General features: G+C 36.2%; 1 protein-coding gene across 1 annotated transcript; it reads left to right on the top strand.

Annotated features, from left to right (window-relative positions):
* Nucleotides 1–12,692: 12,692 nt before the first annotated feature.
* Nucleotides 12,693–13,783, top strand: LOC126762799 (uncharacterized). Its single transcript, XM_050479843.1, has 3 exons — nucleotides 12,693–12,914; nucleotides 12,986–13,153; nucleotides 13,634–13,783. Exons 1-3 carry the CDS (start codon nucleotides 12,693–12,695, stop codon nucleotides 13,781–13,783), a joined length of 540 nt encoding a protein of 179 aa, XP_050335800.1.
* Nucleotides 13,784–15,320: the final 1,537 nt, after the last annotated feature.

Here is a 15,320-nt window from a genome sequence, read left to right as displayed (position 1 = left end):
TTTGTCGACTGAGACGAAAGTTCGGAAAAAAATTCGAAACCCTTAAGATAAAATCTCGAATATTAAAAAATATGCATATGTATGTATATCAACACAACGCTCATGTCCATGTGTCACGTTCATTTGTAGAGCATTATGAAGCGCGAAACAAATATTGGCTTGCTTTTCCGTATCTCATTTTCATTATAATTTACTTAAATAAAGCGAATTATAATTATTTTGTGAGATAATTGATTTCAAATTCCTGTTAGTTTAAACAGTAAGGTCATACGTTGTTGTTTGGAAATACATATGTACTTGATAACCAAAAATATGTGTGCTTCCAGTCAAATGATTTAGGCAGCCTGAAATTGAACAAATTCGTTGATTCCTGATAAGTGCTGTCCGGGCTCTGTGACAGGTGAGGCGACTATTGTTATGGCCATTCCTGAATTAAGACCGGACGACAATGACCGCAAGAAACTTTGTAAAGAGACTGTTATACACGAAGGCAGTAAAAAATCATAAAAGTTTCGAAATGGTTGTAATTAAAGTTTGCCGAAATAGATCAAATGAGCGTCCAAATAAAAACTATGCGGTAGAATTGCTCGTGGTAAACCGAATCGGAAGCGTTGAACGTCGGAACGGTCAGCTGACAAGATTAAACCTTCTGTGTTTTGAAAAGGAAAAGTCTCATCGCTTATCTTGAAAAGAGAAAACAGCGACTAAGACCAAATCGTAGAAAACTCGATCAATGATGTGCTCAATTCGCAGGGCATTGGTACTGCGTTATAAATCAAAGAAAACGTTGTAATGATTACATGAATTTTACTTCGCATTGCTTTCCTGACTACAGAATTCTCCGAAGTTAACCTCAGCGACTTTGACTGTTCTTAAATCTTAAGAAAATGCTTGTTGTAAGGCATATAAACTACTGAAACTCGCGCAATTGTTAATAAAAAACAAGTAAGGAGAGCTAAGTTCGGGTGTCACCGAACATTTTATACTCTCGCAAGATAAAGTGATAATCGAGATTTCATTATCCGTCATTTACATATTTTTTTATTTTGCTGTAAAATTAATTAGATTAGTTGTTCCTGAGATATGGTTTTTGGTCCATAAGTGGGCGACGCCACGCCCATTTTCAATTTTTAAAAAAAGCCTGGGTGAAGCTTCCTTCTGCCATTTCTTCCGTAAAATTTAGTGTTTCTGACGTTTTTTGTTAGTCGGTTAACGCACTTTTAGTGATTTTTAACATAACCTTTGTGTGGGAGGTGGGCGTGGTTATTATCTGACTTCTACCATTTTTGAACTGCATTTGGAAATGCCTGAAGGAAACGACTCTATAGGGTTTGGTTGACATAGCTATAGTAGTTTCCGAGATATGTACAAAAAACTTAGTAGGGCCCACTTTTCCAAAAAAAATACGTCCAAATATGCCCCTCCCTAATGCGATCCTTTGTGCCAAATTTCACTTTAAGATCTTTATTTATGGCTTAGTTATGACACTTTATAGGTTTTCGGTTTCCGCCATTTTGTGGGCGTGACAGGGGGCCGATTTTGCCCATCTTCGAACTTAACCTTCCTATGGAGCCAAAAAATACGTGTACCAAGTTTCATCATGATATCTCAATTTTTACTCAAGTTACAGCTTGCATGGACGGACGGACGGACAGACGGACGGACAGACATCCGGATTTCAACTCTACTCGTCACCCTGATCACTTTGGTATATAGTATAACCCTATATCTGACTCTTTTAGTTTCAGGACTTACAAACAACCGTTAGGTAAACAAAACTACATTATAATACTCTCCTTAGCAACTTTGTTGCGAGAGTATAAAAAGGACTAAGTTCAGATGCAACCGAAAACTTTGACTGTTGCAACTTGCAAGAATCGAAGCCAGGAAAATACCTTAAGATGTAAAACGTCAACCAAAATATCGGAATCTAAGAAATTTTACCTGTAATGAAATTGAAATTTGAATTTTGTTATATTTTTTAAATCTTTATTTATTCTTGCAAATCCATTCCATCTCTTTCAAAGTAATCCCCTCCAATACACTACTCCTCCGTTCCAATACACTTATACCAACAAATTTTCCAGTCATCATAGCACTTGGAAAAATCCTCCGTCATTATGACCATCAGAGCCTTCTTCGATTCAGCAAAGCGGTGTCCTCTGGTCTTTTGGGTTTGCTGAACAGCCAGAAGTCAAATGGGGCTAAATCAGGCGATATCGATCACGAATAACCAATGCAGTAGGAGATGATGCAAAAACCAAGAGTTTTCGGCCCACAGTTCTGACCTCTTGAGGCGAATAGCTTCACGTAAATGGCTCATAACGCTCAAATAGTATTCCTTGTTGACAGTTTGGCCCGGCGGAAGGCATTCATAATGCACCATACCACGATAATCGAAGAAAACTGTCAACATGACCTTGATTTTCGGGCGACTTTGACGTGGTTTCTTCGGTTTTGGCTTGTCTTTAGCATGATATTCGCTCGATTGATCGGTTGTTTCGGGATCGTAAGCGTAGATCCAAGTCTCTTCTCCAGTTATGATGCGTTTCATTATGTTTTGATAGTCAGAATGCATTGTTTCACAGATATTAACACGACAGTCTTTTTCAAAAAAATGATTGTTTTTGGAACCATTCGAGATTTGACTCTTCTCAGGCCCTATTCGTTTTTCAAAATCGCCAAATGATATGCCCAAACTATCGACAATGTCAATAGTCAGTCGATGTTTTTGGCCGATTTGATTGACACCACATTTTTCTCAACACTCTCACGACCGGCTTTGAACTCGTTATACCACTTGTAAACACTTTTAGAAGACAGAATTTGATCCCCAACGGCTTTTTGCAACAGCCTCAACGTTTCTGCAGGCGAAATTTCATTCCGCAAACAAAATTCAATCGCACTTCTTAGTTCAATAAATTCAGACATAGTAAAAATCGAAGAATTCATTTTTAGAGCCTCACAAAACGACGCGTATCTCAATTATTTTGACATGAAATTTAGCATAGTTGACACTGTAGTACCAATTTACCAAAAAAAAAAAATTACCGATTCGAAAAACACGCGAAGTATAAATTAAAAATTCCTCTTTCAATTTGATTACAGTAATAACTCATATACTGAGCGACATTTCCGACATAAGGTTCGTTAGAAAAACGAAAATCATTATATGTAGTACATGGGAGTTGAGGTAGTTTTTGCATCTATTTTAGGCACAAAGTTACACTGTTATAAGTAAAACACGCTCTGTAATTTTTCTTGAGATAACTCAAATATTAGCCGATATATCCAGCATAAAATCACCTGGAAGTTCGAAAATCTTTATATTAGTTATATGGGGATTCAAGAAAGTATTGACCCGATTAGTCATCGACTATCTCTCTCTCGTGCCGTAAAGACGTCTTTTGTTTTTTCGCTTACTCAGTATTTTTTCTTAATTTCATCGACTACCTAATTCGCTTTTCACCGCTCGCGAGTGCTCTATTCCTTTCATTATTCGTGTTTACATTGCTCACTAGCAATCCAACCTCAAAAACATAATTTTTACACGTGTACGATGGCTCCAATGCCATCAAACATCAGGGAGAATCGCTTCTCTATACTTGACACGGGACCTAAAAGAAAAAAACGCAAACCTCCAATAACTGTTCAATTAGAAGATTTCCCATGTCTTCCCGAAAATAAAGCAGACGACCCAAAATTTATTGTGATTGAAGCTACTGATTCGTCCAGACCTGTTGCATCTTACTCATGTTTCGCAATACATCATGCCATCAAGCAAATTAGCAGTGAAGTGCATAACATATCCACTCTTCGTGATGGAAAGCTGTTGCTTCTGGTAAAGAATAACAAAATAGCCGACAAATTTCTAAGGGCGAAACAATTGGTAGGAGTGTGTCCCATATTAGCCACGCTACACGCATCACTCAACCAAGTGAAAGGTACCGTATACGCTCCTTTTCTCAACAATGTGGCAGAGGAGGAAATTATTCAAGAATTATCCCCCCAAGGAGTGGTCGAAGTTTATAAATTTAAAAAATATATTGATGGGAAATTATTACCATCGGGAGTGGTTTTGCTCACTTTTAATCTTTATAATTTACCCAATAAAATCGATATCGCCTGGTGCAAAGTATTTGTTCGCCAATATATACCCCTCCCCATGCGTTGCAAATCTTGTCAGATTCTTGGGCATACAAAGAATAAATGCCAACGCTCTCCTCTTTGCGAAAACTGTTCACTCCCTCCTCATTCTCCTTCCGACTGTGAACGCACGTTTTGCGCTAATTGTTTCCAAGCACACCCGTCCTCTTCCAAGGAATGCCCAAAATTTGTACAAGCTAAAGAAATTTTAAAAATCAAAACTACGAACAAGTGCTCAATGCGGGAAGCTACAAAAATATACAAACAACAAGCAAACGTAATAAACTCTTCCAATAGCTCATATGCCGACATTGCATCCACTGCAAACGCAAGCAAAACCAGTAGAAACTATAGCACAGTCACAACAAACAACACAATCAACTCCACCAACACAACAATTTACGAAAACAACAATAATGCTAATAAAAACAACTTAAATAAAACACAAACCAATATTGACAACTTAGACCTTTCCCACATATCCAGTACTCCTAGTAAACAAGCCAACATACCAGACTCCCCGAAAGTAGAATCTTATACAGCAATAACAACAAATAAGAACATTCCATCAACTATCAACATAAACAAACAAAATAACTCTTCCAACTCTCCGGTTTTGGAAATCTCACATCCAATCACAGATCAAAACGAAATAGAAACAAACTATAATATAAATCCACCTCTTCAATCAAACTCACCATACTCTTTCTCTCAACTCCAATCATATTATCAACCTCTTCCAACTCTCTCTCAAGTTCTCGTTACTCAAGAACAAAACACATCTGAAAACGAAATGCTAGATTAACGAAACACTTCATACACGACTATTCACATGAATACATATTCTCACGTTCTGCTTCTCTCTCATTTTTATCAATGGTATTAAAAATAATCCAATGGAACATGAATGGATATTGGAACAATTACCATGAGCTACAATTACTTATTAAAGAAAAGAACCCAGATGTGATATGTATTCAGGAAACTCACATCCCAATAACAAATATCCAAAAAACATACTTTCCCAAACAATACACTGGCTACTTTTTTAATTTAAACAACATACAAACTAACAAACAAGGAGTTGGTATATTAGTTAAAAGACATATACCTCATGAAATTTTTAATATTACTTCAACGTTGTCTACCATATCAATCAAATTAAAACTCAGCCATCCAATTTGTGTTGTTAATACTTACATTCCCCCCCAGCAAATCTTTAACGAATCCGACCTAAAGTGTATATATCATCAGCTTACCAAACCTTTCCTATGGGTTGGCGACTTCAATGCTTGGAACCCACTTTGGGGCTCTCCCAAATCAAATCCAAGGGGCTTAATAATTGAAAACTTTTTAACAAACCACCAATTATCATTACTTAATAATGGCGCTCCCACCCACTTTTCAACTCATTCAACGTTCACCAATGTAGACCTCTCCTTTTCTTCTCCCGAACTGTCTCCGAGAATCGAGTGGAGTGTTTTTTCCGAACTCAAAGGTAGTGACCACTTCCCAATTTCAATCAATATTGCTACTGTCCTACATCCTACAAAATACACTTACCTCCCCCGATTTAAGATAGACTTAGCTAACTGGGACAAATTTCAAGCAGAAATATTAAATAGTATGAAAGGCTCGCCTACAGGCAATATAAACCAAGAAACCTCTTTTATTACAAAAACTATACGCTGGCAGCTAACAAATCAATTCCCCAAAGTACAAGAAAAATTTCCAAAGACTCTCCCATTTGGTGGAATAAAGAACTTCAAAACCTTCGCACCCAAAAAATTGAATGCTGGAAAACTCTAAGAAACTCCATAACGGATGCAAATATAATGAACTTCAAAAAATCGAATGCTCATTTCAAAAGGGCGGCCAAAGCAGCCAAGAGAAAGAATTTTGAAACTTTTACCTCGCATATTTCTCCTTCATCAACCTCCAAAAAAATTTGGCATGACATCAAATTTCTAACCAGTATCCCACACCCCCATATAGCATTTATTCAATCCGAGGGAACAGTTCTATGCGACTCCACAGATATTGGAACAGCTTTTGCACAACATTGGTCTCAATATTCAGTTGACGGCAACTTTTCTGAAGAATACATCCAGGAAAAACATCGTTGGCTTTCCATGCACTACGCTCCTACAAATCTTTCCTTATCGGCAATTCACTTAGACAATATGATAACATACTGTGAACTGGAATCCGCACTCGTACATGCCAAAGGCAAAACACCTGGCATCGATCGTATATCTTATCCGATGCTATCAAATCTACCTCTAATTGCCAAACAAAGATTACTATCCCTCTACAACATTATCTTTGCGAAAGGCTACTATCCTCATGCTTGGAAAACTGCCGCAGTCATTCCAATAATCAAACCACATAAGCCGTCCAACTTGGTTTCTTCTTATAGACCTATTTCTTTGCTTTCTTGCCTCAGCAAAACGTTTGAAAAAATTATTGCGAAGCGACTAATTTGGTTCATTACTAAAAATAATCGTATCAAACATAATCAAACTGCTTTTAGAAGCAGACAAAGTACAACCGACTCACTTTTGCAACTGCAACATTTTGTATCCGACTCGATAGCCACAAAAAACCACGCCACAATCTTGGCTACCGACTTCGAGAAAGCCTTTGATCGCGTTGGCGTTCACGCAGTACTGAGCCAACTTGCAGACTGGAAGGTTGGTTCAAAAACTTTTATGATAATAAAAGCGTTTATGATCCACCGACAGTTCCGAGTTCGTGTTAACAATACTTTTTCCGAGGTAAACCCTCTTAACAACGGTATACCCCAAGGCTCCCCCCTATCCGTAGTACTATTCATTATAGCGTTTGATAAACTCACCGATATCTGCCTAAATATAAAAAATATTAAAATAACTATGTATGCCGATGATGCTTTTATTTACACTAATTTGAAAGATCCGCATGCAACTAATGATGTTTTCAATGAAGTACTTACGAAATTCAAAAAATGGGGTTCACTTTCCGGAGCATCTATCTCAACTTCTAAATGTAAATTATTACATATTTGTAAAAAAAAGAGATGTTCATACCCAGATTTAATTTTTGACAATACTTTAATATCATGTGTAAATAACTTAAAAATATTAGGAATATATTTTGACAATAAGTTTACATTTAAGTATCACTGTATTAACCTTAGAAAATCGCTTTCCAGTAGACTAAACATAATTAAGTATTTATCTAGCAAACGGTCATTTATACATACAAATACACTTATTAATATTACAAGAGCCATAATACTCTCTAAAATTGACTATGGCCTACCGATTTACGGTTGGTGCTCGAACACAAACATTAAGCAGTTGGAGGCTCCATACCACGCCGCGATTCGTCGTAGCTTAAACGCTTTTCCTACATCACCAACTAAATGTATCTTAGGAGAAAGCGGCTTACCGTCAATAAAGGAAAGAGTTTACGAAAAAACGATACAACTTCTTCCAAAAATACTTAATTCTCCAAACACTGGCATTCAGAAATGTATAACGCTTGCAGCAAAACACAAAAGGAATTTTCAACTTAAATCTACCCTCCGCCGCTGTCTTCAGTTTGCAAAAACTTTAAACATTCCTATCCCATCTAAATTTTATACAACCAACACTCAACCTGAATGGCTGATTAGTGATGTCTCAATAGATACATCTCTACATAATTTCAAAAAATCCACCACCAGTAACACAGTTTTTCAACAAAACTTCTTAGAACTAACCAACATCTATAAGAATAAAAAGTTTAAAGAAATTTTCACAGATGCGTCCAAATTAACAAACACTGCCTATGCTGTTACCACAGCTTACGGGACAACTATTACTGGCGGAATTCTTCCATCATATTCGTCCGTATTTACCGCCGAGGCAATTGGAATATATATGGCATTAAAATATGCTATCTTACAAAAAGGCAAATTCCTTATTTGCTCCGACAGCTTTTCCTGCTTGAACGCCATCCGCAACATACGAAATAATTCCATAGTAATATCTAAAATTAGAGATATTTGCATTAAACATAAACGAAAAATAGCGCTTCTGTGGGTGCCAGGTCACGTTGGCATTCCTGGGAACGAATATGCGGACAACGCGGCAAGATTCTTCGAATCTGCCCCCACTTTTCTCAACGAGGTGCAAGACCATAATGACCTCAGTAAAATGTTAAGCAGACACATATATGAAAAGAAAGTTGCAGACTGGAAGAAATTTAAACACAAATACGCAATTCTAAACAAACTGCGCGAAAAGGTATGCTACCCCAACAACATCTCAAGACAGCAAGCAACAATTTTTACTCGATTAAGGATCGGACACACGCAAATCACTCACCAACATCTTCTTGGCGGCAATCCTATACCATCCTGCCCTTTCTGCCCCAGCACATTATCCATGGAACATATAATCAATATCTGTCCAGCACTAGAGAGTATTAGGCAAAAACACTTTAATTCTAGTAAATACCAAACATTGTTAAATACTCCATCTTTCGCAAACATTGTTAATATATGCAATTTTCTAAAAGAATGTAATTTTTATAATAAAATATGAACTTTGTAACTTTATACAATTATATCGGAGGCGATGGCCACAGTAGCTTGTACTCCTTCCTTACTATTAGGTTTAATATTCTGTATATTTTTCCAAAGTAAACAGGACTTGTTGAATCTAGCGCCCCCTGGTGGCGCTATCTATATGTCGACCGGTGTGTTAGAATCTGCTATCTTTATCGATTGTCCAATGAGAATTTCATGACATTTCATAGATTGGAAGTGATTTATTGTGCTTTAAATCTCAGTATGTTTGTGTTATAGGTGCTTCGAACAAAGATCCAACATTAAATTTTGTTTTAAAATACTGAAACAAGTTTATGGCGATAATTGCCTATCCCGTAGCAGAGAGCACGAGTGGTTTCAACGTTTTCAAAGTGGTCGTGAGGACATAAATGACGATCAATGTGTGGGCCAATCAAAATCCATGATCACTGGAAATTCCATTGAAACTGTGCGTGAATTCATCAAAAATCAGCCGAACTAATCATGGAAATTCATAGAAATGGAACTGAACATCTCCAAAACATCGATTTATCGCAAAATCGACGACCACAAATTGCTCAGAATCCAACATTCGGAGATCATCATTATTTGACCAAAAATCACATTTTAACCATTAACCACTCCCCGTATTCACCTGATATGTCACTGTGCGACTTCTTCCTTTTCGGAAAAATGCATTTGCCCATTAAAGGAAAGCGTTATGCAGACGTAGAGGCCATTCAAAAGGCTTGCACCGACATACGAGTACTGGCGGCCATACCGGACAACGAGCTAAAACACTCGTTCGACATGCTTTTGGACCGTGCAAAAAGTTGTATTGAAGCAGAAGGAGACTACATATTTTGAATAAAATAATTTGATTTTGCACCATTTGTTCTGGTTTTTTTTAAAGTCCTGTTTACTTTGGAAAGCACCTTGTTTATCTCTCATATTGACCGACATTTTCGTCCAACAGTCAACTAATGATACTGGGATCCACCTATTTGGTACCTAGGGGCTTGGAAAGTTTGTTTGGGATTTGGACAAGTTTTGTAGTGCAAAGTTTTAGCTCGTTATATCAATTGCTTCCTGATTTGTGTATTAGAAACTGAAAGAATCAAATGGAATTTAAAATTGAGGTATATGGGAAGTAGGCGTGGTTGTTGTTCGATTTAGTCCATTTTCGAAGTGTGACAGAGGAATCCTCCGATATGTGATTTCACAAAATGTGGGCTGTGACACGCCCATCGTCCAATTTTCACACCGGCTTCCATAGAGTCTTCTCATACAATCTCGGAGGTAAAATTTAATGTCTCTGACGTAATTAGTTATTGATTTATTACGCTTTTAGTAGTTTAACAATACCGTTATATAGGAAGTGAGCGGGTTTACTATCCGATGTAATCCATTTTCGCACTGTCGGTAGAAATTCTTATAATATTTGCCCTTAACGAATTTGGTTGTTGTAGCTTTAGTAGTAGGGGATGTGTACATCAAACTTATTAGTGGGCGGGACCACGCTCACTTTTTCAAAATTTTTTACACACAGTGCTTAGTTATGACACTTTATATGTTTTCAGATAATGGCGATTTGTGGGCGTGACAGTGGTCCGATTACGCCTATCTCCGAACTAGAACTCGCACACCAAATTTTATCAAGATATCTCAATTTTTACTCAAGTTACAGGTTACACGGAGGGGCGGGCAGACAGACAGTCACTCGGATTTCAACTTTTCTCGTCATCGCAATCATTTATATAAAACTAACCCTACAGTATCTATCTTGCTTAGTTTTAGGTGACACGTACAACCGTTGGGTGAGAAAAACTATTGTACTCCGTAGCAACAGGTTGCAAGAGTATAAAAATTAATCAACTAAAATAAAATTTATTACTTACATACATATGGAAAGCCAAAATTAGTAATTGTCTAAAATTTAGTGCCCAGTTATTTAATAAAAAAAAAAAAATATTACTCTCCGACTAGTTTGGATTATTAACTATTTTGCGTAGAGAATGCAAATAGCATGGAACCATATGACGGAAGACGATATGGAATTAGAGATATATTGGTTAAAATATCATGTTAGCTTTAATTTGAATAATTTTTCTTAAACGAATTCCAACGATAGTAGTTTTATCTTAAGAACTCACATTCTGTAACGAGTTTTAGTATGAATATATGTTCGACAGTTTGCACGGAGATACTTTGGAACGTATTGCATTGCTTGAATATTTTAAGGGAACCAAGATACAGATGGTGGACGAAGTACCGAAGAGAACGTTAACTAAACTGGAAAATGACTTTTTAATATGAGTAAAAGTTTTTGAACATCTTTTTTATTGCCTATTCTTGTTCCATCGCCTAAAGAAGAGTATTTCAAGCAGGTATGACTGCCATTAAGTGAAGTGAGAATTCACTCTGATCGCACGAGCGGCAATATTAACATTGAGTTCGCTAAGTCTGGTCTCAAGTATTCTCTCACTCCTCCTCCTCATAATCAAGCCATTTCATTATAAGGCTCATTTAGATGCCTAGTCATAATGTAATCGTTGGAAACTGCAGCCCTATCATACGAATCATGTGAATAAATTATACCCTTGTCTCCACTACTTTGGATTGAGAAGAAACTTGCTTTATCCTCTTGCGTTTTACCGCTGGTTCCATTGGTCTTGCGTGAATTCAAATAACTCAAAAAATCATTTGTGGTGCCAATTGTTAAAGCTAGCGAAAAAGATATGAAAACTCCACGCTAGTACTTTTCCACTGTCCACCACTTGAGTAGTCTGAAATTGATGTTTGGCCACCTAAAACCAATTTGTGACAGGCTCAAACCTTTCCATTTCTGTGAGAGTTATCTTGCTCATTCTTTAGGAGTTAAATATCACATGAATTCGTTTAAATGTGAATTACTTATTTCTAATAGAGAATATGGACTACACGTATATTATGTAAATTTACTGGAGTAAGAGTTGTTTATTAAATATTTTTTTAGTCACTGAAATAATGCAATGCAGATCCAAAAATCAACAAAAAACCTGATAAAAATTTGCATAAATGATTAATTAAAAGCAGATTAGGAGCATGAATATGCTTTCTCTGATATTTTAGTGGCTAAAACTAACTCTTTGCAATGAAAATTGATGATAATCCATGCTATGGAAATATTAGTATGACAAATTAATGAGGATTAATAAAATCATTTTTAAAGCTCGATATTCGACCAACTCATTGATTAATAAACTGTATTAAGTAGTTATAAACTGGCATCTAAGTCTTGACATTCTTGAGTCATATACAATATATAAAAAATATATCGTCACCTAAAATGCAAAACAAAGTATGATCAAAAAAATCAAAATTGAGTTTTTATTGATTACGATCCACTACTTCAAATTACATATGTATATATGTTTAAGTACATAATGCCAACATTTTAAGGTTCTGCTATCAGATATAAGCCAGTTTTAACCAATATTTAAATTTTGTTTCCCTCATGTTCCATTTTATATCGAGTTTCGTTCTTTTTCTGTAAATTTCCGAAAATGTTGCTACGTTATTTTGAATTTTAGGTGACGATATGTACATACATACATACATATGTATATCAAAATCAGACCACTATGAAAAGATAATTACATTACATTACAACCATTTGTTTTCGGAAATATCTTCGAAAACGTAAGGTATCTTAATAAAATTAAGGATCCCGTATACCGATTATAGTGATTTCCGCCTACCTGCTTTTTGATATCAGCGAAGCCTTCAAATACTATATGTAGTATAAGTATTTTTTTTACGTGCACTGCCGCAAAATTCAACAACTGATGATTAGTGTTATTAAATCGAGATACCTAGAAAATTATTATATTTATCTGACTATAGTTATGTTCCGCTATATTTATGCTATTTTAATTTTGAATATGGGTTGGACGTGGGTTAGATCATGTAAATTATTTAGTTCGCGTTTGGTAGGTAGTCAGTCGACAAAATGGCTCGTTTGTGGTCGTGGTTATTATTCACCTTGTCGTTTGGATTTTGTTTGCACTCAACTCATCCTGTATCAATGATCAAATTTACGAATATTAAGTGCGTAGCGCTGGATAAACCATTTTCTGATTTCGCCTATTGTAAGCTCAAAGCGTTGTCTCGCAATGAAGTCGCTCTTTCGTTGCGCGTCAACCTCTTCGAATTGCCAGTGAATAACGTTAGCGTAAGTTTAAAATTATCCCAGTAATTTTATAAGGAAACATTGTAATTGGCAGTTTGTCATATGTATTCTAGTTAAATGTGGAATTATTCAAAAGATATAATGGTTATCGACCTTTCCTGATCAACATAACAGTAGATTTTTGTGAATTTCTTCGGCATAAAAAGCGTGTCGGTGCTTTGCATATAATTTACAACTTTTTAGAAAGATATTCAAATATCAACCACACCTGTCCTTATAAGGTAAGTGTAATGAAACATCTGTAACAGAATATACAGAGTGGCCCATATATGTAATGGAAGCGACTACGCCATGTACCATGTATGTCGGCATGTTGCAAAACTTCAAAAATAGAATGAACAGTAATGCACTACTAAGCTTTGGAAATTCCTTTCGCCGCAAAATATCAATGATAGGAGGCGAGATCGCGCAGCTTCTATCCATATTTTTTTTTTGTTTAGCCAAAAACAAAACCCATCGTGGAGCCTATGTGTTGCTCACTCGTTTCCTGTGTCATTTTGAAATAAACAAGTTTAGTGATGCCCCCGTTCTCAATCACTTGAAGATCTATATGGATTATGCATTTTATTTCGTTCTTTTTAGAAATTGTACTGCCTTGCAAGGTATCTTTAAATCTAAAACCTACGCAATAGCTTCAAAGTAGTGTATGGACCACCCTGTTTATTTGTTATCAAATAAATTCATAATTGTTGTCATTACAGAGTGATATTATCGTGGATCGACTTATTCTCAAACCAAACTATTTTACTTTGTTGCCACTGCCAGCGGGGGAATATCTGGTTAAGATAACTGTCGGTGCTTACAATGATTGGAAATCAATTGTCAATGTATTTTTTCAAGTTTGGGAATAAATATACCGGTCCACATGTGCATTTTGCATGTGATATCTAAAATCATTAAATAATCATTGTTCTTTCAGTATTCATAAAACGGATTGGTGATCGGTGGCACCTAGTTTGTGCTAATTTAGAAAGAAGAAGTCGTTCCAATATGTATGTGAGGAACTTTAAAGCCAAGCCGTACAAGCGATAACTAAATTGAGATATCGGATTAAGATTTGGTACAGTGCTCCTAGGAAAAAAGGTGGAACGGGTTCGTAGATGAGCGTAATCGGACCACTGCCGATTAATAGAAAACGTATAAAAAGCCATTACCCTAACTCTTGGGAATGCCTTCATTTTGATAAAAAGCTATGTATATCTCAGGACACAGAAAATGGCGGTGGTCATCATGACTCAAAGGAGACAGAGTGTGAAATAGCGAAACCTTGTTTAGACCTCATGACATTTAGTTCTGAGTGGTCGTATCGGTTTCATCATTGTGAGCCAATAGAATATCCGTATACATATTTAATTTTCGTTTTTGTAGTTAAGTGGAAATTAAAAAAAAAAAAACAAAAAACGTTCGATTCGGCTGCCACAAAAGATGTGATAAATATATCAAAGTAATATTCTGGGCATAGATCTGTGGATAAAGGGTGCCGCGAAACCTAACAATCAGACAAAATTACAACTCTAAGCAGGGTTCGTTTAATAAAGGAAACATAGAGCGGAGTCCAAGAAACCCAAAAAAACAATATTGAATGAACTACTCCCCTTCAACCGAATCTATTGTGACACGAAATAATAATCTCCTTCTGCTCTTTTGAAATAAAAAACACAGTCATCGAATATTATAAGTGCTATTGGCTGTAATGTATTGAAAAATGACCCTAATGATCCACCAAGGAACAATATGCATTAGTCCGACGTTTAGAGGGTTCCATATCATCCGTAGGATCTCAGATTCTCAGACTTTAAATAAATACTTGCTGGAATCTTGAGGCTTAAATCGATTTTAAGCCAAATAACTAAAATATATATAAAATAAAAATATGGCTTCGGAACGCACTTGAAAAATGTGTATAGCATGTTGCATGCATCAGACTAATTATAATAACAATGCCCATTAAGTTTGTTGAACTGGTGTGCGTTGTTTTTAATAATTCGAGATCATATCTTATTCCGATATGCAATTTAAATATAAATAAGTTGTTCTGAAATCACTTTCCAGTAAAAAAATGTGTAGCTCACGCTTGTGGTTACTTTTTACCTTAACGTCTAGCTTTTATTTGCATTCTATTTGGCTGTGTCGATGGTCAAATTTACTAATGTTAACTGTATAAGGATCAATAATGCATTCGCTGATTTCGCCCACTGTACGCGCAAATAATTGTCTCGCGTTGAAGTCACTTTTCGTTGTGCCTTAAGCCCTTTCTTCTTCTTCATTACGAGCGAAAAACGCGCTTACGCGGTTATAGCCTAGTTAACAAAATCGCGCCAGTCGTTTCCTCTTTTAGCAATGTGGCGCCAATTGGAGATTCCAAGCGAAGAAAAATCCTACTCCACC

The sequence above is a fragment of the Bactrocera neohumeralis genome, chromosome 6 (assembly GCF_024586455.1).
Source record: "Bactrocera neohumeralis isolate Rockhampton chromosome 6, APGP_CSIRO_Bneo_wtdbg2-racon-allhic-juicebox.fasta_v2, whole genome shotgun sequence".
NCBI classification, from domain to species: Eukaryota; Metazoa; Arthropoda; class Insecta; order Diptera; family Tephritidae; genus Bactrocera; species Bactrocera neohumeralis.
Note: the sequence above shows the minus strand (reverse complement) of the source record. Positions and strands in the feature narration are given on the sequence as shown.